Consider the following 19,486-nt stretch of genomic DNA (forward strand, 5'->3'; position numbering starts at 1 on the left):
CATACCTTTTATTGTAAATATAAGTAAGTACAGACAATCCCATTTTACTTCGATGGTCCCAATGCAATTGGTACGCTTTTTTTATAATTTGTGTTAAAACAGTTATATAAACATAATATAATATAATATATATATTTTTGAAATTGTCTTTTTACGACCTATCATTTGATACCCATATTATTAGGATAAAGTGAAAAAAACTTACCCACCACCCCACCTCATTTCATTTACGAGTGGCATTTCGAAAATTTATATAGCCTATGTCACTACCATAATGCTAACGAACTCAGTGACATCTCATATGTCAAAATCCGTCCAGCCGGTTGGGCTGTAGGGCGTGCCAAAGAAATGGACATACAAACACACATTCAAACATACAAACATACACACATACAAACGCTCGAAAGACATACCCTCCTTCTGGCGCAATCGGGTAATAAAAACATCGGCCAAGTGCGTGTATTCGTAACTCCCAATGTAGGGTTCCGCAGTTATGAAAGGTGTCTTTGTGTGCTTTGTGTAGGTCAATCGTATGGCAGAGACAATCGCCGAGCAGAGCCCGGGACTTGTGGCGCGGGTCGGGTCAAATATAGGGTGTTAAACGACATACGTCGATTATAATTTTGCTTAATTATATGTTAAGTTCGGTCAAGTTCCACCGCCACCTTTCCTCTCGAATAAACTGGCCTCGCTCTGTCAGAGGTGGAGCAGCACGCCAACTACACGTGCACGGCGCGCAACGCGCTGGGCGCCGACTCCGCCACGTACGCGCTGCGCGTGCTGCGCCCGCCCGCGCCGCCCGCGCTGCGCCTGGCGCGCGCCGCCGCGCACGCGCTGCACCTCGCCTGGGACGCGCCCGGCGACGGCGGCGCGCCGCTGCTCGGTGCGTACTGCTGCTATTTGCAACAAACATGCCTGATTTTGTAACTGCCGTTAGCTCCTTAGTGGGAATGCAATGAAAATTATTAAAATAAGTCTATAAGCGTCGCCCGATGGGGCCCGAAGGTAGAAGCAGAAGAAATTAGCGGAACAAACTTAAAAGGCCGTTCTGGGAGGGTGTTTTAGCCTCGAAGATCGTGAGTTAAAAAATCCACGTCCGGGGAACGTCAGATATCGGAGACCTAGTTTTCGCCGGCGAAGACAATGTGTAGCTTAGTTTGTGTTGCCTGGGAAGCGTTGTCGATCGTTATGTTATCGTCAGAATCGTAAGAGACAGGTATTGTGACCTTGGAGTTGAGGGATAATTTGCTTTTAGCCCAAATCATAGGGTAGACACGACTCATCACATCTTCTTCTGATAGTGCCATCTCCTTTCTGAGGTCAGCAACCATTAAGGCTAATTTCACTTTGTTCACTGCTGCCCGAAAGAGTGATGAAGTTCTTGAGCCAAGATGTACGTCTACGCCCAGGCCTTCGTTTCCTCTTTATCTTTCCCTAGATATTAAGCTGAAGCAGGTCATATTTGGAGTTTCGCATTATATGACCCAGGTATTCGAGCTTCCTCCTTTGGACTTGCTGCAGATCTTCTGTTGGCTTTCCCATTTTTTGCATCACAGTAGTATTGCTTACACGATCCCCGCATGATATTCGCAGTATCTGCTAGTACCCATATCTCAAATGCATCAAGCTTACATCGCTTGCGTTAGTGTCCAGGCTTCAACCCAACAGAGAAAACGTAACATCGCGCTACTCTCATCCTCAGGGATATTTTTAAATTGCGGTCACAGAGAACTTTTTTTAATTTAGTGAAAGCATTTCTTGCTTGTTCAATGCGGCATCATATTTCCAGACTATGGTCCCCGATTTCGTCAATCATACATCCCAAATACAGATATCGTACCCTTTCTACTATTTTATCATGTAGATACAAAAAGTTGCACCGGATTGTCTTTCGGCTGACGGTCATGTATTTTGTCTTTTTGTAGTTAATATTTATGTCATAAAAATTGCTGGCGGAGGATATTTCTTTGACTAACGATTGCAAGCCTTCTAGACAATCGGCTAATAAAATTGTATCATCCGCATATCTAATGTTATATATTAGTATGCCGTTCACCATTACACCTTCATTTATATTCTCAAGCACTTCTTCAAATATTGCTTCGGCATAGATATTAAATAATAAAGGAGACAAACCGTTTCGCTCATCTCTTGTTCTGTTTATTCCATATCAGGCGTAACTTCTGCGCTAGCTAACAACCCTGGTGAAGCCGCAGATGTTCCGTTAAGGAGCACTACAGCTACAGTCAGAATTGTATATATCTCGTGCAGGTTACACGCTGCTGTGGTGGAGCGGCGCGGATGCGGGCGAGGAGGCGGCGGCGCGGCGCTGGCGCGCTGGCGCCGAGGCGCGCGGGGCGGTGCTGCGCGGCCTGGCGTGCGGTGCGCCCTACCGCGTGGCGCTGCGAGCGCACAACTCGGCGGGCGCGTCGCCACCGTCGCGCCCCCTGCTGCTGCGCACGCGCGGCGACAGTGAGTGCCGACACACACACGCACTCGCACGCTCGCACGTACGCACGCTTGTTATTTGTATTTGCGATACGATGAATAACTATATATATCTGAAGCGAATAGGAGCCTTGGTTTGTCAGCGCCCTCGATAGCGTTTCGCTGCGAGGGCGCGGCGTGTGTGCTATACAAAGATCTCGCTCGTCGCATCGCCGCGGTGACATCGACTTATGAAGACACGCTAATAGAGCTCATATGTGCACACTGTACACACGAAAATACCCTCTCGCTTGTGGCGACGGTCGCGCTGACCGCGAGTGCGTGCGCAGGGGCGGTGGCGCCGGCGGCCGGCGAGTGCATCTGGGCCAACGCCACGGCGCTGCGCGTGGCGCTGCTGGCGTGGGGCGGGCGCTGCGCCGTCGAGCGCTTCTCGCTGGCGCTGCGCGAGCCGGGCGGCGCCTGGCGCGAGCTGCGCGCGGCCGGCGGCGGCGCGGAGGCGGGCGGGCTGGCGCCGGGCGCGTGGTACGAGCTGCGCGTGGCGGCGCACGCGCCGGCCGGCGACTCGCTGGCGCTGTTCCGCGCCGCCACGCTCACGGCGGACGGAGGTCGGTGCCGCTCCCCGGACCTAAATAAGGAATGTTTTTATTTACGAAATTCTGTAATCTATCGTTAAAAAGGGGACGTAACAAATTTTATTTTCCCTGTGCGTTTTTATATTCGATCTAAAAAAGCTGCAATAATAATAAGCATTGAGGTGGCCTCTTGTTGGACTTATTCTCGAGTATGAATGAAATCGTGTGTGTTTTGTTCATTAAATCCAGTCATCCGTCCCCCGTCGCCCGCATACCATGGGACGGTCACTGACTAATTAAATTCCCCCCTCGCCTTTCCCTCAACTCAATCGTATCGTGCAGAGCGGGTCGGCGAGCCGTCGGAGCTGCCGCTGGAGGATCGCGCGCCAGTCGACGTGGGCGAAGGCGCGGCGCCGGCGGCGTGGTGGCGCGGCGGCGCGGGCGCGGCCGCGGCGCTGCTCGGCGCGGCGCTGGCGCTGCTGCTGGGCGCCGCCGCGCTGCTGGCGTGCCGCGGGCGGCGCGACGCGCAGGCGCCGAGCGCGCGACCGGCGGAGCGCGCGGCGCCGCGCAAGCCGCCGGCCGCGCACGAGATCAGCCCGTACGCCACGTTCAGCATGTCGAGCGCCGACGCGCCGCGCTCGTGCGCGCTGCACGTGCGCGCTCGCTCGCCGCACGCGCTGGGCGCCGCGCCGCCGCGCCCGCAGCTGCTGGCACAACCCAACGGTGAGCTCACTTCGCAAATAAAACTATATAAAATTAAATAATTCAATTTTTCCTAAAGTAAACAGTTTCATGATGTATACGAATACTTTTTCAACCGACTTCAAAAAGAAGAAGGTTCTCAAGTTGAGCGGTAAATTTTTTACAAACTCATGAAGGTTTGGAATCGATCCGACGATAGAGCCAAAATACAGACGAGGGAACTCCTCAACGATGTACAGCATTACCTTGTGTTTGGGATTGATTAATTTTTATCGATGAGAATTTTCCACCTACATGAATTGTGCCTGTTAATCAGTTTGAAGGCGGTGCTAAACCGGTGTTGTGTTAGTTTAAGCAGTTTCTGAAAGAACTACATGGAAGACCACCGGGGCGCTTTTCTTTAACGAAGCTAAAGCGTTTGACCGAGGCTTAATAGTCAAACTGAACCGGTTCGGCGTGCCAATCAAAACGGTTCGCTTGCTACATAGCTTTCCGTCCAACCGCACCTTTAGGTACCGTATAAACGGCACTCTCTCATCCCCCGACGGACGACGGATTCGCGCCGGAGTCCCCCAGGGCTCCGTGCTCTCCCCGTTACACTCTGCTTTTCACTACGATTGCGAGAAAATAAAATAGCTTAGTACAATATTCAATGATTTATTTTAATTGAAAATGAAATGTACAAAGTCTACAATTTTGGATATTAAAAGAGATGCTTTTACCCCGTAACATAATTTCCGACTACTGTGTAGATGAATAATGAAGTATGTGAGGTAAATGTGGAAGATAATAGTTCAAAAAATCAAAATCAAAAATCATTTATTTCAAGTAGGCTCAGTTTACAAGCACTTTTGACACGTCAGTTGACTATTTGTAAAGATACTACCACCGGTTCAAAAAACTCCTTTCGTAAGTAAATCCATTCGTTGTTGTTTTCTCCACTTATTAAATTTTTCGTAGGTATCGTAGGTAAGTATTTAAGTAAATGCGTCTCGACTTTGATAGTAACAGATTGAGAATTTCATCATCTCCAAAGTAGGATCACCATTCTCACTAGATGAAGACAACAATAACAATTATTGTTTACAAATTTACAAACACAAATAGACAAATCGCACCATCGGTGGTACAAGGTCATAACTGCAGTTTTTGCAATTTTACAGGAGAGCCATTTTAAGATTTTATTTGCGTTCAATACGATCTTGTCCGGCTGATATTGATCTGAAGTAATTGTCGTTTACATGATGTAAAGCATATATTATGGTTATTTAAGACATGTGGGTATCATAAAATAGAAACGTTTTGTTTGTTTTTAATTAACAAAATTAATAAGGGAGGGGCACAATTGCGCCCTTGTTGCTCCAATATTTAAATAATGTTGTAATTGTGCCCCTAGGTACACATTCTTTATTAGATGATCTACGAAATAAAAATAACAGTTTTAATTACAATTATCATTTATTTTCATAAGTATTTTACTAACTTCTAATATGATTATGTAGCAAAGACATTTAAAAGCACAAAGGGCTAAAAAATCAAATTCCAGTAACTACCACTGCTATTAGACACTATTTTTATCTTAAATCAGTCTCTCAGTACTATTTGGATTGACATTATTTTGTTTAAATTTAATAATTACATGAAGAAATATTAAAAAAAGAGATTAAAACATTATTTTAAATAATCTTAATGTTCAAACCTTACAAATTAATCGAAAACTTCTAATGTAAAAAAATAATCAAAAATTTGTAACATTCATTACTATAAGATTTAGCTTCGATGCAACTTGTTTCCACTCATTCATATTTCTTTGACGTTTTTTATTTGATTCAATAATTTCTGAGTCGACTCTTTATGCAGCTAGAAAAGCTGCTGCTGGAACTGGTTGAGTCATTGTCGGAGCTGGAGGAACTGGACGAGTTTCTGGTTTGTAAATGTCTAGTTTTGCATAAAATCCGCCTTGTTGAGCAGGGAGGCTTATACTCTGAGCCTGCCGATGGTGAAAAACCTTCATTATGTGACATTATACCAGCAGGATTTATTGTGTCCGTAAATTGATGTTTGAAGTAGGTTCTGTCTTGCCGTGATCATTTTCTTCAACATAATAATTTGCGTTTTCCAAATTTTCATAATTCTGAGGCTTTTCAGTAGTTTGCCTGTTATTTTGATCATCAAATAGAATATTTAAAATTTTTCTACATTGGGGTTCCCATTTTGTTCTAAAATCACAAATTAAAACAAAAAATTGTAAGCTAACTATTTTAAAACTTTTGATAATTATGTAGTTACACTATAGTTACATCCTACTAATAATGATAAACGCGAAGTTTGTAAGAATGTATGGATGTCTGTTTGTTACTCTTTCACTCAAAGACTACTGAACGGATATTGATGAAACTGTACAGTAATGTAGCTTATACTTACGTACATCAGAATAACACATAGGTTACTTTTTATCAACGTACCTAGCGGGCAAAGTTGCGTGCCAAAGCGAATGAACCGAGAATCGACCCCAAGACCTTCGAATCGAATAACATCGAACACATCGAACAACACCAAATCACTTCGCGCGCATGCGATGCCGCAACTGACCATTGACACTTTTTCGCGCCAACATTGACAAACAAAACGTGCGAATAGGACAAAGGCACTATCACCCTCTGGTGAAATGAGACCGAACTGAATGACTGTCTTTGCTCTACCACATTAAAGGATGTTTTTAAAGCATATTGGCATACTTAACTCAATTTCACAATTTTTGCCTGTTATGCCCTTGTCTTACCGATGGTGCGATATGTACACAAATTTACAATGAATTTCTGAAAAAAATCACTTTATTCACGCCAATTGTTTTTTAAATTCTAGAGGCTAATATGCTTGTTTAACCCCGCTGTGGAGTGGTAATATGACAGTGTTTTTGAGCAAGAGTAGTGAAATAGTAGATTGTTATACAAGGGGCTAAAAAGACCCATTATATACGAGGTATTTTTGGGGCCTGAGACGTAAGTCGAGGGCCGCCTAAATAGAAACCGAGTATATAATGGGTTTAGCCCCGCGTGTTACACTCTGCTTTTCACTACGATTGCGAGAAAATAAAATAGTTTAGTTCAATATTCAATGATTTATTTAATTGAAAATTAAATGTACAAATTTCTACAATTTTGGATATTATGGGAGATGCTTTTACCCGGTAACATAATTTCCGACTAATGTGAAGATGAATAACGAATATATGAGGTAAACGTGGGTGATATTAGTTTAAAAAACTCCTTTCGTAAGTAAATCCATTTGTTGTTGTTTTCTTCACTTATTAAATTTTTCGTAGGTAAGTATTTAAGTAAATGCGTCTGGACTTTGATGGTATCAGATTGAAAATTTCATCCATCTCCAAATTAGGATCACCATTCTCAGTAGATGAACACACCAATAACAATTCATGTTGAAATATATGAAAGTTACGGTCACAAATTTACAATTATTTTCTGAAATAAATCAAGTGTGTATTATTTGTTTTTTAAATTCTCGCTTTTTCATTTTATTTTTTTCACATGAGAAAAAGGCAAAGGTATTACACCGTAAAGGATGTCCCATGTCTTCAATAAAAATTAAATAAAAAAATGAACGCATTCCACAGACAAGAACGCTGCATTTATTTCCAATTTAAAGTTTTTTATTTATTTTTCAAAACAATCAGAGCCTTACCTATAATGATTCAATTTTCGAATAAAACCTCCTCCGTTTTATAGTAGGCTAGTACTTGGCTAGTACTCGTTACAGACAAGAATTAAAAAAACAAAATTACTTTAGCCCCTAGAGGCTAATATGCTTGTTTAGCCCCGTGTGGAGTGGTAATATGACAGTGTTTTTGAGCAAGAGTAGTGAAAAATAATTTATTAGTTAGCTTAAAAGAAACAAAACGCAGAACTCGTAAACGCAGTTACCGGCGTCCGCTAGTTTACAATAAACCAGAACAGAGACTTTCATGAATTAAATACATTTTCTATCTGTGATTTTTTCACAGGAAAATAGTGGTCAACACAGTGTTTATTAATTAATTATATTTTTTGTCCGCTAGTGTCCGCTGAATTTTAACATCTGAATTATACGTCTTAAAATAAATTAAGAATCACTGTATGTACCTAATGTCTGTTGTTACTGAGGCCAAAAACGACAATCTCCTTTAGAATGAAAATAGATTTTACTCTGGATTAACACATAGGCTACTTTCATCCCGGAAAACCCATGGTTCCCGCGGAATTTGTGAAAACTTGATTCCACGCGGACGAAGTCGCGGGCGTCTGCTAGTATTCAATATGACGTATGTAATGAAGTGAAATGACTCTTTATTATACACCGAAAAATTATAAAATTTTTCTTTTGAGGTTCGGAACCCTAAATATTCTCTCACTTTGCGGTACAGGCGGTAGCGTTTGACAGAAGTAAGTTAATCGTCATGCGTTGCGACGCTACTCCTTCCAAACTTGTTGTGTGTGCAGACTACGGCAGCGCGCGCGACAGCGACTCGGAGTCGAGCGGCTCGCCGTGCGCCGCGTGCGCCGCCGAGCGGTACCGCGCGCCGCCGGCCGACTCCAGCGCGGAGGACGGCTCGTATCACCCGCCGCGAGCGCGCGCGCCCCGCCGCGACCACCCCGCCGCCAGGTACACTCTCTGCGTGCGCCGCCAGCGGTACGGCGCGTCGCCGGCCGACTCCAGCGCGGAGGATGGCTCGTACCACCCGCCGCGAGCGCGCGCGCGCCGTCGCGACCACCCCGCTGCCAGGTACACTCTCTGCGTGCGCCGCCAGCGGTACCGCGCGCCGCCGGCCGACTCCAGCGCGGAGGACGGCTCGTATCACCCGCCGCGAGCGCGCGCGCGCCGTCGCGACCACCCCGCCGCCAGGTACACTCTCTGCGTGCGCCGCCAGCGGTACGGCGCGCCGCCGGCCGACTCCAGCGCGGAGGACGGCTCGTATCACCCGCCGCGAGCGCGCGCGCGCCGTCGCGACCACCCCGCCGCCAGGTACACTCTCTGCGTGCGCCGCCAGCGGTACGGCGCGCCGCCGGCCGACTCCAGCGCGGAGGACGGCTCGTACCAACCGCCGCGAGCGCGCGCGCGCCGCCGCGACCACCCCGCCGCCAGGTACACTCTCTGCGTGCGCCGCCAGCGGTACCGCGCGCCGCCGGCCGACTCCAGCGCGGAGGACGGCTCGTACCACCCGCCGCGAGCGCGCGCTCGCCGCCGCGACCACCCCGCCGCCAGGTACACTCTCTGCGTGCGCCGCCAGCGGTACCTCGCGCCGCCGGCCGACTCCAGCGCGGTGGATGCGATGGACAGTAACTTCAATATAGACATAATATATTAATGATATTATAAAAATGACAACATAATTCTCTAATTTGTTATTTTTCTGTTTTCTACAGCCATCGGTTCTGAAGACTGCGGGGGCTCGAGTGAGCACGGTTCCCTAGCTGTCGGTGGCACGCCCGCTGCGCGCCGGGCTGGGGCCGGGCTGGCGGTGCGCGGGGGGCGCCGCTGCTGCAGGGACCCCTCGGGACGCTGGCGGGACGCTGGCGGGACGCTGGCGGGACGCTAGAGGGACGCTAGCGGGACGCGCTCTATGTTAGCGGAGAGAGAATGTGTACATAGAAACTTGTTTTGTCAATTTGTATGGTTCTTATTACGACTGACTTGTTGTAGTTAACATAAAGATGTGACGTTTTCGAATGCAGTTTCATTGCTAATCCATAAGCATGTGGTACCCGACATAGGAACATTTTTTTCAGCCATTCCATCCCGGCCCAAAATAGTCGTCAGCTGACTACGACTCAAAATATATCTCTATAACTCTCTCTGGCAACGCAAATATATAAAAAAGCAATTCAGTGATATATATCTTTTCGGTTAAAAATTTTGCAGATTATAGTTGACACTACCTTAACGAAAACCAATAGTCAGCGAACTATAGAGAATGAAATCACTTAATGCCCTTTTAGGGTTCCGTAGTCCACAAGGACTCAAAGTTACTATAGTAAGCAGTAAGTAGACTTATAGTTTCGCCATGTCCGTCTGCCCGTCCGTCCGTCCGCGGTTTAGCGCAGAAACTATTACTACTAGAAAGTTGTAAATTAGCATGATGAGTATGAACATTAAAAAAGAGTTCAAAGTCGTAGTATGAAACCTTGTAAAATACTTTTTTTAAGGTAGATACCTCCCCTAAATGTAAATTGGGGATGAATTCATGTTTACTCGTTTATATCATAGTGTGGGGTATTGTTGGATAGGTCTTTGATAGATATAAGAGGTATTGTACCAATATTTTTCGATTCAGGGATCCGTCCGTTTGTTTTGATGATTGATTTTTGTCAGAGTTAAGTGTCCGCGCCCTCTCTACTCATGGCTGAATGGTTATTTATAGACAAGTGAAAAAACTTCTTCGGAAAAATCTCCGATTTTGATGACTTTTTGTTTGTTTTTTGATATTTGAAATCAAAAACCTTTTTTTAAGTGGGGACGGAATGATTTATATTGTATAAACAATGATTTATATTGTATAAACAATATGTATGCTAATTATATCATAAATAATCTGAAAATTTCGGGAAAATTTCAGAACTTCTGGGCGGCAAGATCGAAAACACGAAAACAAATGTAACTGTATCATGTGACACATCAAATGTAACTGTGTCATGTGACACATCAAATGTAACTGTATCATGTGACACATCAAATGTAACTGTGTCATGTGACACATCAAATGTAACTGTATCATGTGACACATCAAATGTAACTGTATCATGTGACACATCAAATGTAACTGTGTCATGTGACACATCAAATGTAACTGTGTCATGTGACACATCAAATGTAACTGTATCATGTGACACATCAAATGTAACTGTATCATGTGACACATCAAATGTAACTGTATCATGTGACACATCAAATGTAACTGTGTCATGTGACACATCAAGTGTAACTGTGTCATGTGACACATCAAATGTAACTGTGTCATGTGACACATCAAATGTAACTGTGTCATGTGACACATCAAATGTAACTGTGTCATGTGACACATCAAATGTAACTGTGTCATGTGACACATCAAATGTAACTGTGTCATGTGACACATCAAATGTAACTGTGTCATGTGACACATCAAATGTAACTGTGTCATGTGACACATCAAATGTAACTGTGTCATGTGACACATCAAATGTAACTGTATCATGTGACACATCAAATGTAACTGTGTCATGTGACACATCAAATGTAACTGTGTCATGTGACACATCAAATGTAACTGTGTCATGTGACACATCAAATGTAACTGTGTCATGTGACACATCAAATGTAACTGTGTCATGTGACACATCAAATGTAACTGTGTCATGTGACACATCAAATGTAACTGTATCATGTGACACATCAAATGTAACTGTATCATGTGACACATCAAATGTAACTGTGTCATGTGACACATCAAATGTAACTGTATCATGTGACACATCAAATGTAACTGTGTCATGTGACACCTCAAATGTAACTGTATCATGTGACACATCAAATGTAACTGTATCATGTGACACATCAAATGTAACTGTGTCATGTGACACATCAAATGTAACTGTGTCATGTGACACATCAAATGTAACTGTGTCATGTGACACATCAAATGTAACTGTGTCATGTGACACATCAAATGTAACTGTATCATGTGACACATCAAATGTAACTGTATCATTTGACACATCAAATGTAACTGTGTCATGTGACACATCAAATGTAACTGTATCATGTGACACATCAAATGTAACTGTATCATGTGACACATCAAATGTAACTGTGTCATGTGACACATCAAATGTAACTGTGTCATGTGACACATCAAATGTAACTGTGTCATGTGACACATCAAATGTAACTCTGTCATGTGACACATCAAATGTAACTGTATCATGTGACACATCAAATGTAACTGTGTCATGTGACACATCAAATGTAACTGTGTCATGTGACACATCAAATGTAACTGTATCATGTGACACATCAAATGTAACTGTGTCATGTGACACATCAAATGTAACTGTGTCATGTGACACATCAAAGGGTAGGGGTAGTTGAAAGTTTACATCGAGTTTCACGCGGACGAAGTCGCGGGCATCCGCTAGTTAAATATAACCTACTTATAGGTAGACAACAGGAAAACATGTGCATATTATTATAAAACCTATTAATCAAAACTAAGGTTAAGTTTTGTTAAATACTACATATTGTAATAATATATGAAGGATTAGATAAATATTTGACGAAAAAATAAGCCTAAGAATTATTAAATTAGGTACAATTTCAATATCACTACATCCTTAATGTGGTTACTCGGCCGCCACTCCAGACTGTCACTCAACAACAAGTTACTCGTGTACAAAAGTGTTCTAAAGCCAATCTGGACGTATGGCTTGGAGCTGTGGGGCACAGCCAGTCACTCCAATATTGAGATACTCCAGAGATACCAGAACCTAGTATTCCGCACAATACTAAACGCCCCCTGGTTCACCAAAACAGCAGACATGCATGAGTATCTTGAAATGCCGACTGTCAAGGAAGAAATAAGAAAGTACGCCATAAAACACAAAAGCAGACTACAAGAACACACAAATAGTCTTGCCAAATTGCTTATCACGCCTGGTAAGACCAAAAGGCTAAAGCGATCCACTGTGGATGAATTATGTGGTGGACAGTAATACCCGAAAAAAGGACCACAACACGAAGAGTCACTTAATGGAGTGACCTTTAACTAGAAACATGATCTGCTATGAAAAATTCAGTTTATAGTCAAGCGACTGATCACTGATAGATGTAACTGATCACAAAAAAAAAAAAAGGTACAATTTCAGGTCAGTTTTCAAAACATGATAGATTAACATAGTTCGGGACCCTCTTCACCTGAGTTCAACTCGCCCTTATCCAGTTTCTATTTTATCGTCTATTCCATGGTGTCTGTGTATTCGATGTCGGTATTTTTGCGCTTTACGGGATCAAAGTGCTAACACTCTACACTGCGCGTGGCATTTGGCCGGTTCTTATACAAGGGTGGGGTGAAAAGTTCTCGGCCTGACTATATAAGACTGTGATTTTCAGTTTCAAAATGATTTTATTTTTCTACGTGGTCCCCCTTGACTTCAATACACTTGGTCTAGCATTTCTTCAACAGGAGTATTCCTTCCAGGAAGTGAGACTCTGGAAGGCTGTGAAAATATCCATCTACAGCTTTCGTAACTTCTTCATTGGCCGCAAAGCGCTTTCCAGAAACAAACTTCTTCAAGTTTGGGAAGAGGTGATAGTCAAATGGCACCAGAAATATCCAAGACCACTTTTATAACCAAAATTAGAAAACATTATCTTTTAATTCAAAACATGTAAGTAATGGGTCCTTTGTTTTGTTTAATTTATTATAATATTTATTTACCAAACTATTATGTTATCATTTATTTATTGTGTTATTATTTATAATTGGCTTATTTTTGTAAACCTTTCTACTTGTAATATTTTTGTATTTAATTTACGTTTCTATCTGTTTTTAATATTTGTCGATGTTTGTTAGAGGCGCTTCGCACGTCTCAATACCGTCCAAACGTCACCTCAATGGCTCCACGGAAGATCAGCGCGGTGTCCCCACGGACACTACAATATGCTGAGTGGAGACTCTTTTACGATCACATAATGCAAGTTGCAATGTATTTAATTTATTGATTTTTTTTCTCTCTTTTCTTTGTATGATGTGTATTATGAATAAACTTTTCTTTCTTTCTTTCTAAATCTTGGGAAGATGGGCGATGGCTGAGCAAATCACACTTAAATCCCGCAGTTTCACATTGCCAACATACCCTTGCGTACAGGCGCGTTGTCGTGATAGAAGGTGACTTTTTTGTCTTCATGCCAGGCCTCTTCTCGCGAATTTTGGCATCCAGTTGGTCAAGACGTTGAAGTAATATTCTCCTGTAATTGTTCTGCCTTTTTCAAGATAATCAATTAACAGGATCCCTTTCCTATCCCAAAAAACTTTGGCCAAATTGACATGGCCAGATTGACTTCGCTTTCTTTGGCGCTGAGCCGACTTCCACCCACTGCGACGACTGTTATTTCGTTGCTGGTGTATAGCAGTGGACCCAAGTCTCATCCATAGTTACAGGACAAAATCAGTCGTATTCCTTTTAAATCTGTCTAAATGTTCTTGCGACAATCGTTTACGCACTTGTTTTTGATCCACAGTAGTAGTCAATGCGGCACTCAACTTGCGTAAAGCTTTTGCATCCCTAATTCTTTGTGCAAGATGTTTCGCACCCTTTTTCCGATTTCCCTACTTTCTCAGCTATCTCTCTCACATTCATTCGCCAATCGTCCAAAACGATTTTATGCACTTTTTCGATGATTTCCGGCGTGGTGGCTGTTATTGACCGTCCTTCACCTGGATCACATTTAAGGTACGACTACGTTTAAATTTTGCTGCGCACTTTTTAACGGTAGACATGGAAGAAACAGAGCCCCCTTAGAAGAAGCCCCCCAGAGAATTTCCTTAGAAGTTAATCCATCCAAAACAAACAATTTTATCACCGCACGATATTCAAGTTTATCCATTTTCACGAGTAACACTAAAGTCGTCTACTGTAAAAATTCGTGTGAGCGAACTACTTGAAAAAACAAGTTGAAACTTGTCATACGAACTAATAAGAGGTGCATCAAGACAGGAAAAATATTTTTTTCCGACTTGGAACGCTCTATCAGACCGAGAACTTTTCACCCCACCCCAGTATCCGAGTAGTACCAGCTGATGGACGTGCCACCGCTCTACAGTTTTTATGATTTTCCTATTTAATTCGGGAGTTCAGCTCACGCGCATATCATCACTTTATGTCAGACGAATAATTGTTTTTCTGCAATATATATTTTAACAACTTTGAGATAATAATAATCTGGGGGCACGACAGTGCTCCCGCCAAGTCTTTTCTCGAAGCAATTCTAATTATTTTGACCCCCTACAAGTTTGTTGTGTGATGAAGCCAGAAGCCAGAATTTTCAGTATCACCACAACACAATCAGTTCACAGTTTTTACAGACTATGTATATAACAGAGAAGCCGTTGCCTCAGAGCAGGTTCTAAGCTTTATGTGTCAAGGATGGCAGATACACTACACACAGCAACACTATCGATCATTACCGGAACAGCCGCTTAACTGGATTAACTATCATAGAGCAGGTAGTCAAGCACGAGCGAGATAACGGACTGGCAACTGCTAGTAGCAGGATTAAAGACTCATTTACAAATACCGGTTAATGCTCTCCTTCCTCACTCGTGTTGCCTCCCAGGCAAGTAACTAACAATGCAATGGCCTGACTTTACGGATAAGTCACTCACTGAACTTCTGAATCACTATCACTATTTAAGTACCACTATTTAACAAATGGAAGACGACTATCCATTCCGAGATCGCGATAACAACTGAGCTACTCAACTAGCAGGCTACAGTGGGAGCTGCAGGGTATCAAACGTACCGGTCACATCCATATTGGACGCAATGCTAATGGATCACGTGATCGTTTCCTATCGTGGTGGAAACCTTTTACAGTCTTATTTATTTAAACAGTAAATAATTAAAACCCAATTCCATGAAAACCTGATTCTAATATTATGACACTGATTAACGTAGATTGTGCTAACGAATCAAATACTCACTCGCCGACACGGCCATTCTGACGATCGAATGTCCTCGGGCGATTTATCTGACTTCGTCCGCGTGGTATTCAGTTTTTCGAAAATCGCATGGGAACCATGGATTCTTTCCGGGATGAAAAGTAGCCTATGTGTTATTTTTGAGTCAAATCTATTTCCATATCAAATTTCAATCACATCGCTTCTGTAGCCGCAGCGTAAATGATGAACAAACATACACACCCACTTACAAACTTTCGCCTTTATAATATTAGTGTGATTGTAAGAGGTAAAGTTTGTGTGGTTGTAGAGGGTAATCTCTGGATCTACAGAACCGATTTTGAAAATTCTTTCACCGATAGAATGCTACGTTATTTGTGAGTGTCATAGGCTATGTTTTTACTTCGTGTTTTTACGGGAACAGGAACTATGTGGTGAAACCGCGTGGCGTCTTATAGCGGCATTTTTGAGCCTTTTAGAATTTTTTTAATATCCGAAACTATAAGACTAATAACAATCTGTAAAAGGCAAATCTTATCTCTATAATATCTTCTTGATTATTAAGTAATTCATTTTGATAAGGATTTAAGTTTAGTTGTGTAAATAATGGCGTAAACCTTAGTATAAGAATTAAATAATTTATTACTACAAAAGGCACTATATTTGCTAAAATATAGAAGATTGATATATGCTGTCGCGACATTTTTTGTAGAAAATGGTGTTTTACAAAGTTGTAGTAAATTATATTTGTCGTAGAAAAAGTAGAGTTATTGATAAAAATGTGGACAGAACCTCTGACCTAACCTTGGTCATCGGCTCTGTCATTTACAATAGGTTCACTATGCATAAGCTCACTAATCGCTTACACAATACTATTCTTAATTTTACTATTTACCCAGGTATTTGTGGTAGAGGAAACGCATCGAGCAAGTCCTAGGACTTGTGACAAGGGTGTGGTTTAAAGAAGTCTTTTAAAATGCATAAACACTCACCAACCCTGCCCGACATGTTCTCCATTCCCACAGTTAACAATATTTTAAGATCAATAATTACTTCATTACGAAACATTATCGAACAAAATCACTAACGCGACAAGCAGTGTGACACTTTCACACTGCGACAAAGAATTAAACCTAAATCCAATCACATTATTTTACTTAACTTTTACTTTCACTATCACTATTTAACTTTTACATCACTATCACTAGTTCACTATAAGTTCACTATAAGTACTTAACAAATGAAAGACGACTATCCATTTTGAAAACGCGATTAGAACTACAGGTACCGCGCCATTTGGGACGCGATGCTATTGGATGAAAGTCACGTGATCGTTTCCTATTGGCCCAGCGCCACCATTCCATTATGGTGGTAACGTTTTACAATCTTAATTACTTACAGAGTAAATAATTCAAATCTTACATAAAGACTTGATTCTAAATTTATTAAAATAATTAACATAGATTTTGCTGACCGTTACAACAGCAAAATCTCAACACAGAACCTAAAGAGTTTCTTTTCTACTGCTGTCACCTGTCATCATTACTTGAGAGACTAATTATTAATTAAATCAAAACGGAACAGTATTTTGATTGCAAAATGATTAGATTACTAGATAATAAGTCGATTCGAAATAAGTAAAGAGTAATCATGATAATTATTAGGTTTGAGGTTATAGATTTTTCAGTGAGCCAAGCTTCCACGGCGACATATTATTATAACATCAATAGTTTTTGCAGCGCACGCCACGTAAACAAAGCTTTTGTACACCTTGGGTTACATTATTGGAGTTTCAGGAAGGATCCCAAATTTTTTTTTAAATATAATAAAACCTATAGCCTTTCTCGATAAATAAGAATCATCGATCACTAAAAGTCATTTTTGAAATCGGTCCAGTAGTTCCTGAGATTAGCGCGTTCAATCAAACAAACAAACAAACAAACGAACTCTTCAGCTTTATAATATTAGTATAGATTATCATTAACATTATACCACAGATAAAACCATTTTACTTTTGCTCGTCCAACATCTACAGTTCTAACATTGAGACACTATTAGTTTTACTAAATTATTTTACGTCACATCTAGTCGTTTCACCAAGTTTCCCCGTGACCAGCCACCATCTCATTGCTGTAAACATGACCCGGATTATGCTAGACCAGATCAATTCCCAATAGCGCGAAGTGCTAGACCTAAAGTGACTATGCTGGGAGTATCTCTGTGTGATCGAATCAGAAATGAGGAGATCTGTAGAAAAACCAAAGTCACCGCTTAACGACTCGCGAAGCTGAAGTGTCAATGGGCGGGGCACATGTTGGAAGAGCCGATGGTACCGAGTAAAGCATAGTGTTGGTTGACCGCCCACCAGGTGGACTAACGACATCACGCGAGTCGCAGGCATTCGCTGGACGCAGGCGGCTCAGGATTGTGATGTTTAGAAGTTCCTACAAAAGGCCTATGTCCTGCAGCGGACGTCCTTCGGCTGATACGATGATGATGATGACTTTAAACCGTTACTATTACTGTAAAACAAATAATTATACTAATGGCTTCTTTAAAATATATGTCGTAGAAAAAAAGGTAGAGTCATAAATAAAAATATGGACAGAACCGCTGACCTAACCTTGGTCATCGGCTCTGCCAATTACAATAGGTATGCTATGCTTAACCTCACTAATCGCTTACACAGTAAACTACTCTTAATTTTACTATTTCACCCTGGTATTTGTGGTAGAGGAAGCACATCGAGCAAGTCCCAGGACTTGTGACAAGGGTGTGGTTTAAAGGCGCCTTTTAAAACTAGTAAACACTCACCAACCCTGCCCGACATGCTCTCCATACCCACAGTAAACAATTTAAGATCAATAATTACTTCATCGCGAAACATTATCGAATAAAATCACTAACGCAACAAGCAGCATGACGCCCTCAAGCTGCTCAACAAAGAATTGAACCAATTAATAACCCAAGTCACTAATCACTTTATTTTCTTAATAACACTACTTAACACTTCACTATTTCACTATACTTAACAAATGGAAGACGATTATTCCATCTCAAAAACGCGATTAGAACTGAACTACTAAATCAGCAGACTAGAGTGGAGGCAGGGTGCCTCACCATAGTCAAGTGTACCGGCCACGCGCCATTTAGGACGCGATGCCATTGGATGAGAGTAACGTGATCATTTACTATTGGTTGATCGCCGCCACGTCCGTTATAGTGGTAACGTTTTACAATCTTAATTACTTAAAGAGTAAATAATCAAAACCTAATTACATGAAAACTTGATTCTAAATTTATTAAATTAATTAACATAGATTTTGCTGACCGTTACGACAGCAAAACACACACACAAACACACACACACACAGAACCTAAAGAGTTTCTTTTCTACTGCTGTCACCTGTCATCATTGCTTGAGAGACTAATTATTAATTAAATCAAAACGGAACAGTATTTTGATTGCAAAATGATTAGATTACTAGATAATAAGTCGATTCGAAATAACTAAAGAGTAAACCAGATAATTATTAGGTTTGAGGTTATAGATTTTTCAGTGAGCCAAGCTTCCACGGCGACATATATAAATATTTTTTTAATATTCATCGATAACTTTCACTATCGATTGTGTGAATCACATCTCTACAGATTTATATGATAAGATACAACGTCAACAAAAAATGTTTAATATTTTTTTTTTACTTGTGTTCGTTTGCTATTAAAGCATTGATTTAGTTAATTTCAATAAATTTTCCTACTAATCCGTATGCAAACCTTTTATGGTAGGTAGTTGTACAATATTGCAGTTATAAAACAAAACATTTCAAGCTATTTAAACATGTTTTTGAGGGGTTTATCTTTTCGATGATTTACAGCTATGTACTGCACACGATACCATTTTAGTAATTCTACCAAATACACACTAAAGAAAAGAAAGAAAAAAGAAAAGAAGAAAAGAAAAAACGTTTATTTTAAAATTGTGCCACACACCACAATGCCGAAGCACCGATGCAGCGTCCGATGCCTCAACCACCTGAGCAAGGCAAGACCAAAA

At 41.7% G+C, this 19,486-nt stretch overlaps 1 protein-coding gene across 1 annotated transcript in view; it reads left to right on the plus strand.

The window, feature by feature from the left end:
* The window catches only part of LOC128198173 (cell adhesion molecule Dscam2-like), a 35,922-nt gene extending 26,636 nt beyond the window's left edge, over positions 1 to 9,286 (plus strand). The window contains exons 15-20 of the mRNA XM_052882112.1: positions 701 to 883; positions 2,272 to 2,472; positions 2,778 to 3,053; positions 3,363 to 3,743; positions 8,219 to 8,381; positions 9,143 to 9,286. Of these exons, the coding sequence (XP_052738072.1) occupies positions 701 to 883; positions 2,272 to 2,472; positions 2,778 to 3,053; positions 3,363 to 3,743; positions 8,219 to 8,381; positions 9,143 to 9,155 (1,217 nt within the window). The 3' untranslated portion in view covers positions 9,156 to 9,286. The remainder of the gene's footprint in view (positions 1 to 700; positions 884 to 2,271; positions 2,473 to 2,777; positions 3,054 to 3,362; positions 3,744 to 8,218; positions 8,382 to 9,142) is intronic.
* Positions 9,287 to 19,486: the final 10,200 nt, after the last annotated feature.

Source organism: Bicyclus anynana, chromosome 1 (assembly GCF_947172395.1).
Source record: "Bicyclus anynana chromosome 1, ilBicAnyn1.1, whole genome shotgun sequence".
Lineage (NCBI taxonomy): Eukaryota > Metazoa > Arthropoda > Insecta > Lepidoptera > Nymphalidae > Bicyclus > Bicyclus anynana.